This window comes from Phyllostomus hastatus, unplaced genomic scaffold (assembly GCF_019186645.2).
Source record: "Phyllostomus hastatus isolate PE091 unplaced genomic scaffold, TTU_PhHast_1.1 phas_contig_86, whole genome shotgun sequence".
Taxonomy (NCBI): Eukaryota; Metazoa; Chordata; class Mammalia; order Chiroptera; family Phyllostomidae; genus Phyllostomus; species Phyllostomus hastatus.
This window is the reverse complement of record NW_025333977.1, coordinates 33849168-33871286: the sequence shown is the minus strand read 5'-3', so window position 1 is coordinate 33871286 and position 22119 is coordinate 33849168. Positions and strand designations below refer to the sequence as shown.

Sequence of the window (22119 nt, the reverse complement as noted above, 5' to 3'; positions counted from 1 at the left end):
TTACTTATTCCTGCCTTCTTGGAGCAGGGGCATTACAATAATCAGGAGACCAACTAGTAAATTATGATAAATGCACTGGACAAAATAGTGCGAAGCCATTAAAGTCGTAACTTGGAAGATTTTAAAATGAGGAATTGTCTACCATATCGTGTCAGTTAGAAAAGAATATATGAAAGAGTTTGTAACTAGGGTTACAGTTATGTGAAGTAGTATGGGTCAAAATGACTGGAAGGCTACCTAGAGAAAGAAAAATAGCCGGTATGCTAGGAAAGTGGGATTTTTTTCACTTTCCAATTTAAAAATTAAATATTTTAAAATTAACTTCTGATTTTTATTTCCTGCTTATTGATCTGCTCTTTTAGGTGACCCAATTAATCAGCAGTGTCAAACTCATTTTCACCGGGGGCCATTTCAGCCTGGTGGTCTCTTTCAAAGGGCCGAATGTAACTTTAGGGCTGTGTAAATGTAACTGCTCCTTAACAGTTAAGCAAGAGCTCGGCAGTGCCGCCGGGTAGAAACAAGGTGCCGGGCTGTGGATAAAACAAGGTGGGGGGCCTTGTGTTTGCCACCCGTGCAATACATGTTGTCAGCCACCTCAGCCCTAATTCTCCTAACAGAGTGTTTCTTCCTGTTAACTGCTATCTAGTTCCCACGTGGTAATAGGGAGACCCCAGTCTGGCATCAGAAGCCTTAAAAATATTTGTCGATCGGCAAGGCTCCACTCAGTAAATGTTTTTATTTTCTATGATAATGATTCTCTAACATATACTGAAGAGGGAAGGATGCTGTGATAAGCCCTCACACGTCCGTAGTTCAGCCTCGACAGTTACCAGCTCCTGGCCTGTTTTGTTGCATCTGGACCGCCACCCACTTCTCTGCCCCTGTGGATGCCCTGCAGCAAATCGCAAGCCTGGTGCCATTTCACAGGGGAGTGGGTGCTGACAGAGCTGTGTGGGCTAAACCCCATTCCCTCACTGCAGCACATCCCACGGTCCCTGCTCCCTTCCTCGGGTCAGGGCTGTGTCCCCCGCCCTAGCAGCCCTCACCACATGGCACTCCAGAGACAGGATGGGGAGAGGACCCCAGCGTGGCCTGCGCTCCCCATCCGTGTGTGTCTGTCTGTGGAAGTATCATCCAGTGATCTCATCATCATCTCTTGGCATTTGACGTCTTACAATAAACATCTCTTTCTCCAAAAGGGTCTGGGTGCTCCCATCGTTGTCCTCTGAGCCTGAGATTCATTCAAGTCTGTCCCAAAGCCACACGTTGATAGGTGAACGACGAAACTACTAGATTTTGTATATTACGTTGGGTAAAGGTTGAGGATCCTGGCTCTACTATATCAAACGTTCTAAAAGAAGGCAAGTTACTAGGTGACCCTAGCCACAGATTTAAAAAAATAGAAGCAGTATGGGGAGACAGAGGGTGGGCAAGGTGGACACAGGCCAGAGTGAGTGACCACACCTCTGTGCCTTTGAAGGGCTGTGTCATCAGACCTCAGTGCCATCACTTGTGCGGCCATCACTGAAGCGCCACTGGCCGAAATGAAGTTTAGTCCCTTCTGACTTCTGCCCAGAGCGAGAACCGCAGAAAGCCTTTGGATGCATCTTCCCACATTCACAGGAAGATCATGATTCTCTTTCCAAAGAGCTGGGGCAGAAGTACAGTGTTCAGTCAGGCTCATCCGAGAGGATGACAGCGTTCAGGCTGTACAGGGACTTTACAAAGGACAGTGAGTTGGCAGAATAGTCCAGTTCACAGAAAGCAAGCTGCCATCCACGTTGAACAAGCGCAACGGGAGGGAGCCAGCCAGACAGCTGTTAGTGCGGGCACTCGCCCCAGCGAGGCAGTCTTCACTCGACTGAGAGATCTTGGAATGTAAAACCAGGTCTTGCCATCTAGGAAAGGAAAAGGGCAAATACAAGGAAGGGAAAATTAGAAGGTGCAGGAATAAGCTAACCTTTACACAACCTTCATGAAAAAACCTTAAAGTGGTGGGGGGACCACCTAGCCTCTAGTCTATGAGCATCCCCATGTTTAAATGTGAAATAAACCAGCAAGATGACCACGAAGCTGGCAACTAAATGGGGCACAAGCCAGAGTTGTGAACCAGCCTGAATCTGGATGATGGAGGTTACACGCATGCGTGCTGTCCCGATGAAGGGCCTGCTCCTTCCCCGGACAGAGTTACAAAAAGACTAGAAATCCAGCATGTTTAAAGCATTTCCATTCCACAAATACTTACTGAGCACTTGCTCTGCCCCAGCACTGAGCACATACCACCAGGTCAGGCAGTCTCTGTTCATAAGAAGTTGTGGTCTGAAGGGGGCAGGGCAGCACCTGCACAGGTGATCTGCATGTGTGGGACGGGCGCTCTTTTAAAGAAACACCAGAATGTCAGGAGAGCACAAAAAGGGCATTCGAGCCGAAACCTTTGGGGAGAGAGAAGGCTTCCTGGGTAAGAAGACACCTAAGCTCAGGTGAAGTGAGGAGAGAGAGAAGCTCATTCCTCACAGGGTGGACAAAGGGCGCACAGCCCAGAGGTGAGAGAGGACCAGGACAGGGCAGGTTGGGGTCCCCAGGAAGAGCCCTGTTTGCTGTTAAGATGTGTAGATACTCTCAAGAATGGCAGAGGAACTTCGAAGGAATGGAGTGGTCAAGTTGAGGTTTGGGGAGCCCACCCCAGCAGCAGGGTGGGGAGAGGGTCCACAGGGCCAGGGCGGAGCTCATCAGGAGTCACTGGTGCCGTCCAGACCGGAGGTGGAGGTTGACCCAGGCCAGCTGGGGCTCAGGTCTCCTCCCCTCATCTTTTTCTCCATTTCTGTTCCCAGCAACAAGCCAATCTGATCCCGGGGTTGAACCTCAGCGCACTTGGCATCTTTTCAACAGGACTGTCCGTGCTGCCTCCGCCACCAGGGCCCCGAGGAGCTCCCCCCGCTCCCCCCTACCACCCCTTCGCTGTAAGTAGCTCAGCATTCAGGGGCTTGCTCTGCTCCAGGCACCTCCAGGCAGCAGCGTGGCTCTGCTAAAGCTCTAACTTGGAGGCCATACTCGTAGATGACTGTGGGCAGAGTCCAGCGCTTCCTAGGGCTTCTTCCTCAGAGAGAGGTTAATGTTGCCTAGCCCTCCTCTACACAGGTGCTCTTAAACATGCTGTGTGTCTTGTCTAGGAAAGAAACCACTAGCAAATTCACTAACGATAAGCCTATTTATTGTCCAAAAGGATTTGTTAGCTCAAATTAAATCTTCATGAATATTGTTCATTTATTAAAGTATTAGGGTGTCTCTTTCCCACCTATATCTACAATGCTGATGCATTATATTTTAATAGTGGGTAGTTTTTAAAAGAAAATAATCCACAGTGTTCGTTTCAAAATACTTAGCACAGTGCCTGGCATTTACTGGGTTCTCAATAACCATTTATTGTCTGAATTACAATTAATAACAAGAAATGTGAATTTTACCAGTTTTCTACTTGTTGCTCCTGCTCCCAAGCATTGTTCAGAATCAGTACATTACCAAGTTGGGGTTCAGAGGACTTGACAGCTTTTTTAATTCTGAATTGTCCATACATACAACTTATTTTTGAAGCAAAACTTTCTTTCTCCCAATGTTTATATTGTTTAAATGGGAAGAACCAGGGTGGTGAACATCACCCTAGCCACCCCTTTTTTTGAATGGGGGTCTCGGGTACAGGCCTTGCAGAGGGAGAATTCCTAGGAGTATCTGTAGAGAGACAGGGTGGACCCCTCTGCTCTTCTGCCAACAAAATGCTGACCTGAATTGGCACCCGTGTCCTTAGTCACAAGAACTTACGCATTTCTGCAGTCTTGTTTATATGCAGATCTTCTGAGTCATTTCTAAATCTTCGTATCATTTATTTAGAGTGATATCCGTTTTCCCTTAAACTAAGGATAGGGCCCAATATTGAGCTGTGTGTGTGTGGTATGTAAGAGGGAGGTGGGGGCTGTGTGTGTGAGAGAGAGAGAGACAGGGAACTGGGCGGGGGGTGTTAGAGGGAGCTGGGGTGTGTGTACGTGTGTGTGACAGGGAACTGGGGTATGTGTGTGTTGGAGCTGGTGTGTGTGTGTGAAGGAGCTGGGGTGTGTGTGTGTATGTGTTAGAAGGAGCTTGAGGTGAGTCAGGAAGGACTGTGGCTGCTCCCAGGAGCTTGAGAGCTGTGGGAGGTGCATGTCCCTGTATCTTTGCTGTGAGATTTGAGAATGACCAAGCGTGGTACAACTCCATGTTATTGAAATCCACCTCACTTCTTAGCAGAAAGACTGTGTATACTGCCCTGGCTGGTGTGGCTCAGTGGGTTGGGCCTGCGGCCAAAGGGTTGCTGGTTTGATTCCCAATCAGGGCACACACCTGGGTTGTGGACCAGGTCCCTAGTAGGAGGTGCTCAGGAGGCAACCACACGTTGACATTTTTCTCCCTCCCTCTCTCTCTAAAAATATAAAATCTTAAAAAAAAATGTGCATACTGCCTCAGCAGGTAACATAAAGCCAGGTACCCTCTCTCCACCCTAACAACACAAATGGTGGGGAAAAGGCATAATAAAGCAAACCATTTCTAAAACTAATCATCTAAAATAGGGGTCATCATCTTTATTTCCCACCTTTTTCTTAATGATCTGTAACAGCTGATCACACACTAAAACTGCTAACCACGTGTCGTGTTGTAAATGTCCAACCACTTCTCATTTCCCTTTGCGTTACCTGCGGTGTCCTGTGCCGTAGTGATTTAAAATAAATACACTTTGAAACAAATGATTGCATCAAGTAAAATGTACATGTTTCCCTTCAGCCTTTCTTCTCAAGTTTACCCAACAGCCCCTCTCCAGAAGTACAGCGCTGCTACGTTTACACGTATATTGAAATGTTTTCTCAGTGTACCTCCAGTTGTGTTGTTGAAATGTATGAATGGGATCGTGTCATGCGCAGTGAATTACAAGTTATTTCTTTACTCTTTATGGGCATCTTTCCATTGCTAGACCTGTTTCTCTTCAATGGCTACTTACTATTCCATTGAATGAATTTTGCTCTAGTTTTCTAACCAGGACACGATTTTGAGAGGTTTGGGTTGTGTCCAGCTTTTCTCTGCTACAGAGTGTCAAAAGGAGTATCTGTATACATAAGTCTTGGCACAAGTGTGTAAGTATATGCAAAAGAAAATTCTCTAAGATTGGAATTACTATATCAAAGGGTAGATGCAATTTAAATTCTTACAGATTTCCCTTCAACAGAATTCATGCAGAGATTTTAAGAATTAAAGTAGCTAGATAAGTGATATTTCCCTTCATGGACAGACTTCTTGCTTTCAGTGTCATGCTAAGGAAGAAGCCTTCTTTCACCCCTGTGTTGTCTTACAATACTGTTTAGTGGCTGATTTGGGGGAATTTTTGCTTATATTTATGTCTGTAACACAAAGGGAATTTATTTTGACTTACACTTTGAGATAGGGATCTGACTTTTTTCCCCTAAACAGAGAGCCAATTTTCCTGAAATCATTTATGGAGTAAGATACCATTTTATCACTCGATTCGAAATGTCAGCTTTGTCATGCACAGAATTCCCACTTCAAGGCCCCTGGACGCTCTTCCACCACCTGTCTTGTTCCACACTGCGATCACTGTGGTTTTATGTTCTCTTTGACAGTTTTAACAGCGGGGTTATTTATCCCTCCAAGAGTGAATTGGAAGGATGACTACCTTTTACTGTGCGTGGGAAAATGAGAGAATATGTGGGTGTTTTCTGCTTCTTGAAGATTTGATAAGACTACTTCGTGAAACATCTGGGCCTCTAGCACTAGTAAGCTTTTCAATTTATTAATAGGTTTTGACATGGTTTTGTTGATTTATATTTTCCTATGAAAGTATTCATTCCATCTGTCTTTTTATATGTATTGGCATCATGTTGTACAGAGCAGACCACTGCCTTTTAAATCTCCACACTTGTGGTTGTATCTCTTTCACTTCCTCACACTGTACAGGTGTGGGCAAAAGTAGGTTTACCGTTGTGAGCATGTGAAACACAGTTTTTCTTGTGTTACTTATTTATTGTTACATCATTTATTTGTATTATAACTGTAAACCTTCTCTTACCCATGGCTGTATATTTGTGTTTTCTCTCTTTTTTTTTCCTAACTTGGATTTGCTAGGACTTTTTCCATTTCTTTAAGTTTCTAAGCAGTTAAGTGTTTCTTTTTTGTTATCTTGCAATTGTTTCCTGTGCTTCGTATGCAGAGAATGTGATGGGAACATTCTGGTTTTTGTGGCCTTGCTCATCCACGATCAGTTTTTTTAAATCCTGGGCATTTGGGAGGAGGCACCGTCTGCTGCTGGGCTTCAAAGCTGGGTTTGCAGCAGTAAAGGCAAGCGTCCAGTTTATGGCTCGTAACCTCTACAGAAAGTTTTTTTTTCTCTGTGTGACTTCAACTTTCAAAGCAGTTTACTGTTCTGCCACTATGATTATGATTTCATCAAATTCTTTATTTCTAACAGGTTTTGTGTATTAATGTGTTTGGCCATCTTATTCTAGAAATGATCTCGAATTTCAGTCCAAATCAGCTTTTTTCCTTAACGAATACACAATCTCATAATCCACGGTTATTTAGAATTAACGATATACTTTTACTGGTTTCTTTGCTCACTGCAGACAGTTTCTTGCGTTACGTACCCTCTGATTTTTTTGAGTTATTAGTTTCTGTTTGTTTGGAATACTCCCTCAAACTATTTTTTTTTCAGGAATAATACATAAGTAGTATAATTTTTACACCTTTCTATTCTGAAAATGCCTTTCTTTTCCCCTCACTCATGAATGAAAGTCCAACTGGGTATTTAGAAATGCTAGGGTCAGGGTTCCCTTGGAACTTTGAAAACATTCTGCATTTGGTTTTTCAGGTGAGTGCACAACCAGCATCGTTCTCGTTCTTTTGTAGGTGAGCTGCTTTTTCCGTCTGTAAGAGGTTTGCCTTTTGTATTATTTTGCCTTTACCCTTGGAATTCAGAAATCTGAATCTGAGTCCTTCGATCTACAGGTTCAAGATTTTCTTCGGCTCGGGAAAATCTTTTGCTCCTGTGGTTAGTTTTAATATTGCTTCTCCTAACTCCACTGCACTCTCTCTCTCTCTGGAGTTCCCACGTCACGGATAGTAGGTCTTTGCACTCCCTTCGTGTCTGTAATTCCATCTTTCTGTTTTGAAGGCCTTAATCTTCTAAGGCTCCAGTTGGCTTTTCTGAGGTGTCTGTTCTGCTGTTTATATGGTGCTGTTGAGTTTTTACTTCACTAATCACGTTTCTAATTTCCAAGATCATTCTGGTTCTCTGGTTGGTGTTTTCCCATCGCAGTCTACTCAAGCACTGTCTTCTTGAGTCCCACCAGGAAGTCAGGCAGACTTGAAGCAGGAATTCTCCCTCTTTCCTGAGGTGATTCACGGGGGTCATTTGCTTGCCTTGTTCCCCTCTTTCATGCCGTTATCTCTACAAATGTTTAAGGAATTTTAGTTTTCCTTTCATGTATTTACATAAACTCAACAGAGCCCTGACACCTAAACGTATTAGAGCTTTCTTATAACGTGCACCGTGGGCCCCGCCTGACCGGGGAATTGGGAATGTTTCAGGTGAGCAGTATTGGGTGCGGTGGTCAAGACCATAGGCTGCAAAATCAGACGGGGATCTGTACTCAAACCTTGGCTCTACCTCCTGCTGTGTTACCAGTTCCGTCAGCTCCGGAGGTCATCCTAGGAGAGCGCACAGAGGTGGATAAAACAGGAATGTGAGGAGGGACTCGGACAAACCAGGGTAGAACGGTGCACTTTCTGAGTCTTGGAAAGCTCTGCCCATGACCCCGACCCTTGACCCCTCCAGCCGACTCTGCCACCCTTCCCAGTCCCGTGTGTGTGTCCCCAGTTCCCAGGGGGGGCACCTGCCCCCTTTGCAGAATGTCATGATTCTGTCTTCATGCTAAAGCTACTTAAATTTTCTAACGTGATTTGTATGCCTGACCCTGCCCTCTCCATTGCCTCCCCCCGATTTCTTCATGACGCAGAGGAGCATCTAAGTCATGCAGCAGGTGGTCATATGAAACAGTTTGGAACTGAGGACCCGACAGTTCTGCTGGGAAAAGCAGCCCAACTGTTTCTAATTCCCTCTTTAATTTTCACAAGAGTGTTTGATATGTGCTTCTCTACCTGCTGCCCGCCCCCCTCTGCCGCCCCACACAGTCAGGCCTAGAGGAAAAGCAGGCCCCGGTTCCCCCAAACTCAGATCGGGAAATGAACTGTGGATTGGAGTGGCCGCTCCCCTGCTGCTTGTCTGTTGGCAGGGCGTGGGGTGCCCCTGGCAGTGGCACCTTCACTGTCGCCCCTCCTGTCCCCTTCCCCAGTGTCGTAATGCTTTTGAAACACTCAAAAATAAAGTACCTTCTCTGTCAGAAAACAGCTGGGACCCTCAAACTGAGACAGGGAGCCCAACTGCCATATTGGGGTTGGGGGTTCCACTCTGAACCCCCTTCCCTGCAACCTTGGTTCCTCAAATGGCTACAACCTTTAATGGGAAACATTAAAGAGAACATTTATTCAGTTGTTGACAGGTGATTCTTCTGACCATTCTGTCTAAGCATGTTTGCAAAGGCCCTTCCCACCCGAGGTTGTAGATGCCGTGCAGGCTTGGGCGGGTGGGAAATAGAAAGTATGCCCTGATAAGCCATGTGTTTGGTGTAAGTAAGTACTCATCCATTCAGCCACACAGTGCCTGGTGATAGAGTCTTCATTCCTGTGACCTTACTGAATGCCACGTCACATCTTTCAGTGGCATCCCTTGTACTTGGGGTCAAATCCATGTCCAAACCAGGCCCACAAGGCCCTGCGTGACCTCGCCCTGCCTGCCTCCCCAGCACGTCCTGCCATGTGGACTCCTGCTACTGCTCTAAGGGCCTGCTTTCTGTTTTTGAAACAGACCAACCCCTGCCCTAGCTCTGGATCTCTAAGAACTGTGCTTCGAATGTTCCCTCCCCAGTGCCTTGCACAAGGCTCCACCTCTTCCTACCTCAGAGGCTGCCTCCTCCAGGAGCCCTCCGGGACCACTCCAACCAACGCCGCCATCCCCTCCCCCTCATCGCCCCAGCTCCCCTTCCTCACGTCGTCCTGTTCACTTTTTTCACAGCCCTTGTCTGCCTCCCCAGCAGAACATAAGACCCATGGCAGCAGTGTGACCTCCGTCTGAGTAGTGTCCCAGCCCCTAGAACAGTGCTACACACATAGTAGATGCTCAAATATCTTTTGCATGCATGATGATTGAATGAATCCTCAACAATATTATAAGATCTAAATATTATTTTAATCCATTTGTGGATGGGGCTCAGCAAGGCTGAATAAATTATTCCAGCTTATAAAGAGCTAGTGCTTCCATGTCAGGTCTTCTGAGTCTTCCGACTCCCAAACCCAGCCTATGCACACAGATGGCAGCGCCTCAGGTAGAATGAACTTGTCTGCACTCAGTTTTCCAGCTGTAGGAATTCATGAATACAAAGCAGTAAATCTAAATGTAATAGTGTTTATGTTGTTAGTATTTGAATCCAGAATAGCAGCCACACTGTGGCCTGTGTATTCTTGACCTCACTTGAGTTTTTGTGAGGAAAAAGCAAATTACAATTCAGGGAAGAATTATTTCTGCTATAAGGGCTAAAGAAAAGGCTGTCCTGGTGGGAAGCGGGCAGGCATGTCCTTTCCCCAAGGTAGAGCTTTGAGCAGAAACTCTGCAGGAATTCTCCACCCACCCTCCATGGCCCAGGACAACCCGAAGAACAGGGACCTGCACAGAGACGGGTCCAGAGCTGATGCTCTTCTAGAAGAACAGGACCAAGTCTGACAAACCTGGTCACTTAGCTTCCTTTCAAAACTTGGAAGAGAGAAGGCTGGTCTTATAGCCCCCTCTTGTGGCCAGGAGGTGCTGCTGCCGCCTCTAAGTCTGAAAAAGCAAAGGCTCCTACAGAAATGAGTTGGTTCCCTCCTTCCATAAGCTGCCCCCCAGGCACCTAGAGCACCCTTGGGAGACACACCCAATAGTGCTTATCTCTCTCCCTGCAAAGCCAGTCCACTCTCCAAGCTCAAAACGGGGAACAGTTTCATTTTGTCCCAATGTGTCATAAGGCGAAGTTGTGCCCAGAGCTCCGAGTCCCACTGGGGGTTCAGGAGGTGGAGGGTCCCACGAGACTTGCTCCATGGCTCTCGGGTGAGAGCTAGGTCCCCTCACTGCCAAGCTGTGCCTGTGTCTTACCGATGTCAGGACGATCTTCCTGGAGGTTACCTTGCAGGGCGGGCCTGAGGGATCGGTGCTCAGAGCCGGTGACAGGTGTGGCAGCGTGTACTTGGCCTTATGTAAAATGCTGTTGACTAGACTTTGGGACTCTGGCCAGTGTCCAGTCTATAGGAATATGTATGTAAAGTCAGACATATTCCTGTTTTACGGACTACAGTCAGGGTCAGGAGAGTTTCATAACAGACACAAAGTATCTATCACAGACTAGTGCACAGTAGGTGTTCAGTAGGAAAGCAGCTCCTTCTTAATTGCAACTTCCCTAATAGCTCTGTTTTCTTCCATCCACATCAGCCTTCCCGTCCCTGTGCCCCTCCCCCACACTCACACACCATACGTTCATTCATTCTCTTTCTCTCCTCCCAGCCTCTCTCTGAGTTTATCTTTTCTTGATCTCCCTCTTCCTTCTGAAACACTCTGATGGAGCTCGCTGGCCTGACTGCCCAGGAGCGTGTTTGCGTGTTTTGTGTAAGTCTTGGGTGTGTCCCTGGCACTCTCCGACCCTGTGGGTGTGAGTGGGGGCCGTGCCCGAGTGTGCACTGGCTCCGGGGTAAGTTCCCAGGAGTCCAAAGCACGGCCCAGCTGGAAGCGCTCAACACTGCCCAGCCCCATGTGCTGTGCAGGGCCAGGTGGAGCAGGGTGAGAGCTTGGCCAGGTGGCGGTGCAGAGAGCTGTGCTGTGCGCAGCAATCTTGCTGCCCTGAGTTTGGTGAGTGCCCCCCAGGGCACCGCTGACTGACGCTTTCTCTCCCACTGCAGACACACTCTGGATACTTCTCCAGCTTGTACCCCCCTCACCAGTTCGGCCCGTTTCCGCATCACCACTCCGTAAGTGCCCCTCCTTCAGCCCCACCCGCCCCTCTCCCTCGCCCCTGGGGCTGGCACCATGCTGTCCTGGGTGGACCGACTGGCGAACGTGCGCCTGTGAGTGCCTGTGGGCGCCGGGCCCTGTGGTGCCAGGTCGTCCGGGGATGACACCTGGCAGGCCAGAAGCACACTGGACGGGCCAGCGCCCCAGTGCACTAGAGGGTCTTCGAGGCGGTGGCCAGTCCCGGTCCTGGTCCCGCTGATGCTCACAGTCCTGCTGGTCCCGCTGATGCTCACAGTCCTGCAGGTCGGACGGGGAGCTGGTGTTGGGCTGAAGGCCAGAGTTTTCAAAGGTCTTTGAAGCAGGTCCAGCAAAGGGGGGGTCCTTCTATTTCTGCGTACCCCTGCAGCACAGGTCCCTGTGGCCTCGCCCGTGTCCCTCTGGGCTGTCACCGGGCAGGTTTAGTGGCCGCCTTATTTTGAATGCGGTACCACTCTGGGGAAAGTGCCACTCCTGGCTGCAGGGCGGACGGGCAGCTTCCCGTTCCCTCTGACAAAGCGGCTCTGCGCCCTACGCTCAGGCCCTGTACGTTTAGTTGATTTCCTGGATGAAGACGGGTGAAACACTTGGGCGAGTGACAGAAAACCTGTGAATGGAGAACGTTCTGTGTCCAGCACATGCAGAGGCTCTAGAGGAGCTTGCGTTTGGATTGTCGTGTCTCACGTGCTTGTGTTCTGCTTCCTCCTTGAAGCGTCCCGCCCGCAGAGCCCTCGGCTGCAGTAAAACCCGTGCACCCTTCTGGCCATGTTCTGGGCCCCGGGGACACCCCACCACGTGGCTCAAAGGAGATGCGCGGTAACTTCCTGGAATGTCTTCTGTCTTGTGTTGCCCCTGCAGTACCCGGAGCAGGAGATCGTGAATCTCTTCATCCCAACCCAGGCCGTGGGGGCCATCATCGGGAAGAAGGGGGCGCACATTAAGCAGCTGGCGAGATTCGCGGGGGCCTCCATCAAGGTAAAGCTGCTCTCAACAGCCTTTTGTAACCCCCCTTCCACCTCCTTCCTTCTCCCCACCCTCGGCCCTTGCTCCTTTCGTCCCGCCCTCGGAGGATGGCAGCTTCTGCGCCCTCCGGGGACAGTCCCGCACCAGCTGAAAAGTCGGCCTCCAGAACTATTTCTGTCCAACTAACAACTGAATTAGGAAAAGAACATTCGTGTAATAGATCAGCCATCCCAGTTCTCCTTGGGTTGCCATTGTCCTCCCTCTGAGGCGGAGGGATTTTCCCCAACTAAGGGAGTGAGCGTAAGTGGAGAATTGTATACTGAGCAGGTTTCAGCGCTTCGGTGCTTTATTAACTAGTGTCCACTTCACAAACCCTTGAACTCTGAAAAAAAAGTAGTTTGAGTGCAAACCTCTTTGAAAGCGACAGGTGATAAAACATAGATAAATATGGGGCTGGTGGCACAGCCCGATGAGAAGCCCCAGGCCGCAGGAGGCTCGGAAGGAAGGCCCCTGATTCATGGGGATGGTTGTGGGCACAGGCGTAGCTGCCCTTACGCATCCACATCCTGCCTCCTCGAGCACAATGTGAAGAATGTCAGAGAAGCTGAAAGGGGAGGATTATGTGCCCCTGGTCCGGCTCCAAGCCCAGCTATCAGCTCTGACTCTGGGGCAGAATGCCGAGCACGTCCCAAGCCTCGTGAAACACTTTCGGAAACAGAGTTTCCGTTGTTACGTAAAATAGTTTGCTGCCACGGGACAGCCCGGAATTCTGCACCAGAAGTCTCATGACTTGGAGAGAAAGAAGGCTTATACTTTCTCTCCAAGAAGAGCTGGAATTTCTCCCACAGCAAGTGTGCTGGAGAAAAAAAAAACAAAAACAAAACACTCTGAGTAATGCAGAACGAAGATCGCAGTGAGACCATAAAAGAATTTTATTTAGGTAAACCATTTCCCCTTCCAGGACTCATTTATCCCAACTGCAGAGTGGATGGTCTAGATGAGAGCCCTCAGGTGTTGCGGGGGGGGGAGTGGTGGGGTTGCAGGTGAGACCCTGGCCCGAGTTGTGCTGGCCCCGCCCTCGTGGTGGGGCAGGTAAGGCGTGGAAGACGCTGGGCTGGCCACACCCCAAAGGCCTTTCCCAGTGTTCAGTCCTGTGGTCTGAGGTACCACTCAGGAGATGGAATGAGAGGGTTTCAACTGAAAAGGACTTGAGGGACCGTCTCATCAAATCCTCCCTTTTCCCCCTAAGGGACCGTTAGAGAGGTACGGGGACACAGCAAGGCAGGTGGGTGGCGGGACTGGCTCTCGGGTATACATTCTCTTGCTCTGTGGGACACTGAGCACCTACTGGCGCTAACTGCAGCAGTAGCCCTCCATTTACCATTGTGTCTGAGGAACCGGGGTTCAGAGGCACCAGTGATGTAGCAGAGGCCGCAGAGCTAGTGAATGTGAACGCCGAGATTTGACCAGGCTGTCTGATTTCTGGTCCCGTGTTTCCCCACTGTGTCAGCTGCCTGGGTGCCATACCAGGCTCATTCCCTACCAGTCCTCATGTCCTCAAAGGTTAAGTGGTGGTCTGTCACTTTGCTGGTGACCTCTGAGATGGGCAGAGACAGCAGGGCTGGACCAGGAGGACAGGCTGGGCTCTGCAGCCTGGTGGCGTGCGGGGTGTCTGCTCTGCTGGGCTAACAGCCCGCTCCTTCCTCAGCCTCTGCCTCTGCCTAGAGCGGTAAGGAAGAGGAGAGGAGCCAAGTGTATGTGAGAGAAGATTCCTGCTTTTTAAAGTCGACCTGGTTCTTGCTAGATGCCCTTTACCCTGGCAGGCTTCTGAAAGCATCTGTCTCTGCAGCAAGGTCTCACTCCAGGGAATTCCAACTGGCTGCCTCTCCAGGGGTCCGAGGCCACAACCAGTGGCACGTTTGAGGCCGACAGGCAGGGGGACAGCTTTCTAACTAACTAATATGTGGGTGGGGGGAGCCGAGGCTGGGAGGTGCACACGCCGAGAGACACTGGTTACAGGCAAACACAGAGCTCCCATCGCTCCCTGTGCCACACGGCATCTGGTGCGCAGGCTCCAGAGCCCCACACAAATTCCTGTCGACACTGCCAGCCAGGGGTACCCGATGCCTGGCCTTGCTTCAGCCCTGTGATCTTGGCAGTCACCTCACCTCTCTGGGTGCCATCTGCTTCCCTCGTAAAACGGGGTCTGCATTCCTGGTCCTCGGAGGGTTTGCCCGTGGAGTGCCGCTGTGAAGCCAGAGTCACGCCCTGTGCTCAGACCTCGGGTCTGGGCTGGTGGATGCCGGACAATTGAGAGGGGGGGTGGGTTTCTTGCAGCATCTGAGCCAGGCAGCCATGAGCCACTGGGAAGTGGACAGGATGGCAGAATTGACTGGGTCAACGTGAATTGAGAATTAGCCTTTCAGCCTGCCTCCTAGCTGCCCCCGCCCCAGCTCCCTGTCACGCACAGCCGACCGCCCTGGGAGCCGAGAAGTAGAGCACAGTTACCTTTCCGGCGAGCCGCCTCCACGTTAAGGCCTCTGTGGACTGAGCCTTCCTCCCCCTGGGCCCTGGGTCAGTTGGCACAGTCTGTACCTCCCTTTTCCTAGAGCTTTTGACTCCCTCGGTGGAAGGCAGCCAGTTCCTGCTGGTGCTCGGGGCAGGGGCAGGCAGCAACTACTGACCCGCTGCCAACCCTCCCTGGGCGGCCAGACTCCAAAAATGGGCCCTGAGCACTACGGCCGTGACTGGCCGTGACTTCCCGAGCCCCAGAGTGGAGGCAGCAGGGGTCAGACGAAGCAGAGGCAGAGCCCCATAGTCCCTTACTAGCGTGAGCGCCAGCCACCCTGACGAGAGGGGCTGGGGCCCGCAGCCAGGCAGCAGCATTGTCCTTTCCTGTGACCTGCAGATCGCCCCGGCGGAAGGCCCAGACGTCAGCGAAAGGATGGTCATCATCACCGGGCCCCCCGAAGCCCAGTTCAAGGTCAGTGCCAAGGGCTACCTGAGCCCTGCAGGCCACAGCACAGGGCAGCCTGTTGGCGGGAACCGAGGGCCGTTCTGCAGGCAGCAGCCACCTCAGAGGCATGTTCAAGGCTCTTTGCTACTTCCTGGTCTCAGACGCACCCTGGCCTCCGCGCTCCAGGCTGTTCCCTCCGCTCGGAGCCCTCCCCACCCCCTCTCTCCCGGGGACCAGCGGGTCGTCTGCCTGCGCCCAGTTCGAACAGCGCCTCCTCCGACTCACTGCCCCCTCAGCCGTGGTTGTGAGGAAGCGTGTCTCGGGCCCCTGTGGCCACGGCTGCCCTCCCGGCTGCGGGGGCGCAGAGACGCTGCGAGGGGAGGCGGGCGCGCCGGGGTTTTATTTGGTTGGGTTTTTTTGCCCTTTTCTCTCCCCAAGGAAAATTATGACTTGAGTTTCCTAACAAAAATATTTATGAAAGGATAATCCTTATCATTAAAAATATTTAAAATTTGAGAAGCTGAAACTAACACGCGGAACCGCTCCAGAACAGTAACCCGCACGATAGACTATTCCGCAGCCGGAGAAAGGACCGGCACCCTGATACGCACCACAGCGGCGGGGGGGGGAGCCGGGGCAGGTCACACCGAGAGGAGGCTGACAGGAAAGGCCGTGGACCGTGTGGCCCCACGTGTGTGGGATGTCCGGGACGGGCGAGTCCAGGCAGACAGAGAGCAGAGTAGTGGCAGCCGGGGCCGGGGCGGGGAGGGCCGGGACTCGCTGCGCACAGCGGCTGTTACTGGGGAGGGGGCGGCAGCATCCTGGAGGGCGGTGATGGTTGTACAGTGAAGTGAATATACCAAAACACTGAAGTGTACTCTTTAAAATGGTGAATTTTAGGTAATTTAAATGGTATCTCAGTTTTTTTAGGGTTTGTTTTTTTTCTTTTCCTAAGAACAGTAACCACTTGGCTACACTGGCTTTGCAGTTAGACACTGAGCAGCAAGATCAGGCTCATAGAGTCCCATCCCCGCTGCCCTCACCGCCATCCCGCAGTAACCAGGCTTGGGCAGACCGTGCTGGGAGGGAGTTAAGGATTCCCCCAGTGAATCCGTTCACGCAAGCGTCTGTAGGTGCTAGGGATGCAGAAATGGCACACGGTTCTGCCCCTCACTACCCCCCACCCCAGCATATGGACAGCTGCCAAAGGTGTGAGCGTGTGCAAACCGTGAAGACGCTCAGGTACTCCTGCACACCTTGCACAGTGCTGGCACTGCCAGGCACGTGCCCGAGCCAAAGCGGGGCACATGGCCCCGGCCCCCGGTCCGAGTGAGTCTGGGGCTGGGCCGTGCCGTTGCTGGGCTCGTGACTCCAGCAGCTGCACTGCTGACTCGAGGTGGCTGCAAGGTTCATCGGTCACATCTTGCTCTCAGGCCCAGGGGCGGATCTTTGGGAAACTGAAGGAAGAAAACTTCTTTAACCCCAAAGAAGAGGTGAAGCTGGAAGCCCACATCAGAGTGCCCTCTTCCACAGCTGGCCGGGTGATCGGCAAGGGCGGCAAAACCGTAAGTGCGCTCTGAGCTGGCTTCGTCTGCGGGCCGTCGCCCTGCCTGGCCAGACTCCCCCCTGGGCCTCCGAGGCGGGGGGCCCTTCAAGAACACCAGTGTAATCGGCAGCACTCCGGAGTCGGGGATCCCAGATCCACGCTGCTGCCTGAGCCCAGTGCGTGTGCCCAAGACGCCAGGGTCCTGCACCTCGCTCGGCTCATGCTGGGGCTGGAGTGGTGGCTGCTCCCTGAACACGGGGAGGCTGCCTCCTGCTGGCTCTGCATCCACACACATCAGCAGGAAGCTGACCCGGAGTGGGGTCCCGCCCAGGGTGCACCCGCTTGGCAGATCACCATCCCCACTGACACACAGGCTCCGGGCCCGCGGCCTCTGGTGTCCTCCTCTCTGCTCCTCAGACCCTCCCCACGGCTGCCCCGGGCTCAGACACCCCCCACCCCCACCCCCGCCTCCCCGCAGATCCAGTCTTCCTGTGGTTTCCACATCTGGACACCTGCTGCTGGGGAGCTAGTTCAGCAGCGGGGTGGTGGGCGAGAAGGAAACAGTTTTTAACAAAACAATCAAGGTTTTTAACCTGGAGGGGGTCATACCACAGGGTAATTTGAAAAGCATCAGAGAATGAGCTCTGCAGCCTTTCAAAATGAGCCGCCCGTCAGACCCAGGTGGGCAGGGGGCTGTGTCAGGGGGCAGGAATTTGGGAGTTCTCTGTGGTCCTGAGTGAGTGAATGAGTGAGTGAGTGAGTGTGTGTGCCCTGTTTTCTCTTTACATAAAAACCCTTAGAGGAATCAAAGCCCACTTCTAGACATAATGAGGTACCTTACAAAGGAGTCAAGTTGCTTGGCGTGCCGGTTAGTCCCTCTGTCCAGGAATGCGGCCCCCACCCACCAGCACACACCCCGGGCTCTAGGCAAGCTGAAAGCAGATGAGGCCACAGGGAGTAGAATCCTGAGTCCTTCCATGTCCAGAGACTGTCAGCTGTCCCCCCTGCGTGGGCGTGCTGAGTGCTGTGACGGGGCCAGGAGCCATGGTGCAGGCCCTCAGGAGGTGTCGTCCCAGGGAGGCAGGGGTGGGACCCCCAAGTGCAGGAGATGGGGTGTAGATGAGGCAAGGTCAGCATGGGCAGGGGGCTTCACAAAGAGGTGGACCCAGGCCCAGGAGTGGCAGGGAGAGGACATGACAACCCAGAGGTGGGGGCAGCATAGGCAGGACTCAGGCCAGAATGCAAATGAAGAGCAGGGAAGAGAGCAGAGCATCCTTCAAAAGGAAGGTTCAGTGTTTCGGCTCAGAGGTGGCACCCGGAAGAGCATGTCCAGTCGAGGTTTTCATCCCCGGGTGACTGGGAAGCCCGGGGTCACTGTGAGCATGTGCGGGAACCACAGTGACGGCATGTCCAGAGTGAGGGTTCAGCCCCAGAAGCGGCTCCATGGACTCAGGGGCTGGATTCTGTCTCCCTGTCATGGGGCCTCCCGTGGTCCAAACTAGCGTGGCCACAGGTGACCAGGGCAGGGGTGTGCTAGCTTGAAGCACAGGTGAGCAGTTCAAACCATGCTCTCCCGTCACAGGTGAATGAATTGCAGAACCTAACCAGTGCAGAAGTCATCGTGCCTCGTGACCAAACGCCAGATGAAAATGAGGAAGTGATCGTCAGAATCATCGGGCATTTCTTTGCTAGCCAGGTACCTGTGCTGTGAGGGCCTGGTGTTTCTTGCCAGTCTCTGTTCGTTTCTGCGCTGTTGGTGGCCTGTCGGGCGGCCACAGCCCCTGCACACACACCCCACCACCCTACCTTGCCCCCCACAGGTGGAACCTCTCCCTGGCTCCTCAGGCACAGCCCGCAGGGCCAGGGAGATTGTTCCAGGCCTCCTGTGCACGGCTGGCCCCAGGCATGCTAGAGGAGTTGGAAAAAGAGTATTGAACTTTGGAGTCAAGTCCCTGAAACACCCCGGTGTGAGATCTCGGCTCCCTCACCCTCCTACTCAGGCTTTGATCACAGCCTTGCTCTGCTGGAAGCCACACACACCAGCAAGGCCCGCCCTTGGGGCTCCCCAGCTGAGCCCCGATAACCACCCTGGGTGCCGAAAGCTCCATTCAGCATCAGTGCTGTCACAAGAGACCCTCGAGTTCCTTAGCTGGCCCCCCATCAGGACATGGCCTCCACACAGCTGCTTGTCTTTATTCAGAAGGGCCAGTGGCTCTGTACCCTGTGGCCTAGTGCTTTTCCATGGGTTTCGATGGTTGGGTTTCGGGATAGGGCACCCTTGGTCCTTGCCTCAAGCTGGCAAAGGCAGGCTAAGCTAGGCTTATGCGGAAGGTCCGTCTGAGCCCTCCCAGGCCTGTGCCTCTGCCGGGAGGCCTGACTGTCTTGGCAAAGCCGCTCCCTGGAGTGTGTCTGAGCCTCCAGGTTCCTGCAGTTCTGTGTGCAGGGGTCTCCCTGCAGTGGGAACGCTGGACTGGGGTGAGGGGTCAAGTTTGAGTTCACATGTTTTCTTCAGTTGTTCAGGGTGGAGGGTGTGCTGCAGCTTATCACTGCTTCTCCATTTCACTTACTGTCATATTCCTAACATTCTCCCCGGTCACTGGGGAAATGTGCGCAGCACTGGAGGATGAAGTGTGTGTGGTTGGCAGGGGGCGTCCTGGTCACTGGTTCCTACTCCTGCTCCCTGGCCTGTCTGTCCAGCAATTTGCTGAAAGCTTTTGGGGCTCCACCCGCTTATCCTTTCCTAGCAGCCTTGGGGGGAGGAACTCTGCCACATTCCTTCCAGGCAGAAAAGGCCCCCATAGGAAGGGGTTCAGCGGGTGGGTGACACTTTGTGAGCCTACCTCCTCCTTTCCCCAAGCCCCACCTCCACCGCTTATCCTCACAACTGGGTTCCTTCTTCTCCCCTGTCCCCAACCCCCCCCCCCCCCCCCACTGCAGACTGCACAGCGCAAGATCAGGGAAATTGTGCAACAGGTGAAGCAGCAGGAGCAGAAGTATCCTCAGGGAGTCGCCTCACAGCGCAGCAAGTGAGGCTCCCACAGGCACCAGCACAACCACGGATGAATGTAGCCCTTCCAACACCTGACAGAACGAGACCAAACACAGCCAGCCACATCGGGAGCAAACCAAAGACCATCCTGAGGAACGAGAAGTCTGCGGAGGCACCGGGGACTCTGCAGAGGCCCTGAGGCTCCGAGGGGCCAGGGGCGGGGTGGGAGGGAGGTGGAGGTCAGTGGGGCCACCGGCCGGCCTCCTGCCACCCCCCAGGGCCTCTGCAGGCTTCCCAGCCATCCACTTCACCATCCACTCGGATCTCTCCTTAACCCCCACCACGCTATCCCTTTTAGTTGAACTAACATAGGTGAATGTGTTCGAAGCAAAGCAAAATTCACACCCTTTTCTTTTTCTGTGGGAAATTGTCTCTGTACATGTGTGTACATATTAGAAGGCAAAAGATGTTAAGCTACGTGGCCTGTGGGTTACACAGGGTGCCTGCAGCGTTAATATATTTTAGAAATAATATATCAAATAACTCAACTAACTCCAATTTTTAATCAAGTATTAATTTTTTTTTTCTTTGTAAAGAGAAAGCAGGCTTTTCTAGACTTTAAAGACTAAAGTCATTCTTTGGGAGGTCCAATGGGTTAGTAAGGAGCTTCGAGGCCACCCACACACAAAATTCACCCAGAGGGCAATCTCGGCAAAAAGGCGCTCACAGCAGTTCTGGATCACCTGTGTATGTCAACAGAAGGGATACCGTCTCTCTGAAGAGGAAACTGTGTCTCTCTTCATCCCTGTCTAGCCCACACGGCCATTTCTCTTTGCTTCACAGGTTTTGAACTGGTTTTTGCATACTGCTATGTAATTCTGTCTCTGTTTCCCCCGTGTCCTTTCTCCGCACCCTTCCCCCTTCCCCTCCATGCCCATTCTTTTTAATCCCCGCACCCCTCTGTCTCAGTTCCACTCTGTCTGCACCCCCTACCCCCAGGCAAAGCAGTGCTCTGAGTATCACATCGCACAAAAGGAACAAAAGCGACACACAAACCAGCCTCAGCTCACACTTGGTTACTCAAAAGAACAAGAGTCAGTGGTACTTGTCCTAGCATTTTGGAAGAGGAAAACAGGAACCCGTCAGACAAACCAAACACAAATTCTGCAAAGAAAGAATATATTTTGTCTTTTTACATTTTGGTGTATAAGCCATCGATTTTCAGCAAAATGGTTTCTTTCTTTTTAAAAAAAAATGTGGAAGAAAATAGCAATTTACATGAGGTCGTTGGCCCAGGGCGTTAAATTTACAGATTTTTTTAACGAGAAAAACACACAAAAAAAAGCTACCTCAGGTGTTTTTTACCTCAGCACCTTGCTCTTGTGTTTCCCTTAGAGATTTTGTAAAACTAATAGTTGGAGCATTTTTTTATTTTTTTAATAAAAATGAGTTGGAGAAAAAACGAAGACACCAGCTGCCAGCCCGGAGAAGGGGACAGTCCAAGTGTGCGACAGCTGTTCCCATCACTTGTCTTCCGCTGGCCAGGAGCCCACGTGGCCTTCTTTTGGACACACCTTGAAAACGTGTATTAAAAACAAAAAAAAGATGACAAAGAAAAACAAAATGTCGGAGATGTCCTGGATTTCAATAGGGTACGTGCCATTGGGCTTTTTGCGCTAAAGGATGAACAAGTACTGGTTTATGTGAACAAGCCGTTTAACCACCAGACTGCAATGCCCGTTTCCTCTACTGCAAACAGTGTTCTGTGACAAAAACAAAAACAAACAAAAAAAAATGAAATATATCCAGCTAACAAGATCCTGGTGTCATGGTGTCTTGTTTTTAACAAGCCTCGCCTGCCCCTCCCACCCCCTCCACCAAAGCGTCAGCTGAGCTCTGCTCTGAGGGGCATGGGGACTCAAGGGGCTTGGGGACTCAAGCTGCACACACACAGTCGGGGCTGGGAAGCTACTCTGAGGAGGAGGGCATCTCCTCAAAGGTCTCTGGGAGAAGCTAAGCACAGTCCCCAGACTGGTAGCAGCATTATTACCTGGGAATTTTTAGAAATGCAGATCCCTGGGGGTCCACGCTAAGTCAGACTCTGGGGGTGGGGCCCAGTGGTTGTTTCAGCCAGCCCTCCAGGTGACATCCGGTCACGCTCAAGTGTGAGAATCACAGAACCAGAGGGATGGATTGGCTGCGGATAAAGCTAGGTGAGACCAGCCCCTGTCGTAAATGAACTTGAAGCCTGGCCAGGGAAAGAGTTTATCTTTAGGAAAGAAATGGGGAGGATAATATGCCCAACAAGTCAGGGGGAGAGGTTCCTGGGCCTCCCCAGAGCCCAGTTGAAAGCACCCCGGGGGTCTGAAAAGGTGGGGTGAGCAGTGCTGCCCCTCCAGCAGCCCCGTGTTCATAGACCTGTGGGGTCTGGCGGAGGTGGCCACCGGAAGCCCAAGTGGCCTCAGCAATGAAGAGTTGGTCAGTCAGGCTGTTGGGGGCGG

General features: G+C 51.7%; 1 protein-coding gene across 3 annotated transcripts in view; it reads left to right on the top strand.

The window, feature by feature from the left end:
• IGF2BP2 (insulin like growth factor 2 mRNA binding protein 2) overlaps positions 1–21436 on the top strand; it is a 153941-nt gene extending 132505 nt beyond the window's left edge. For all 3 annotated transcript variants that reach the window (XM_045851530.1, XM_045851529.1, XM_045851528.1), the window contains 7 exons: positions 2832–2960; positions 11077–11145; positions 12023–12139; positions 15036–15110; positions 16517–16648; positions 18212–18325; positions 19567–21436. In XM_045851530.1, coding sequence (XP_045707486.1) covers positions 2832–2960; positions 11077–11145; positions 12023–12139; positions 15036–15110; positions 16517–16648; positions 18212–18325; positions 19567–19659 — 729 coding nt within the window. In that variant the 3' untranslated portion in view covers positions 19660–21436. The remainder of the gene's footprint in view (positions 1–2831; positions 2961–11076; positions 11146–12022; positions 12140–15035; positions 15111–16516; positions 16649–18211; positions 18326–19566) is intronic.
• The last annotated feature ends 683 nt before the right edge of the window (positions 21437–22119 follow it).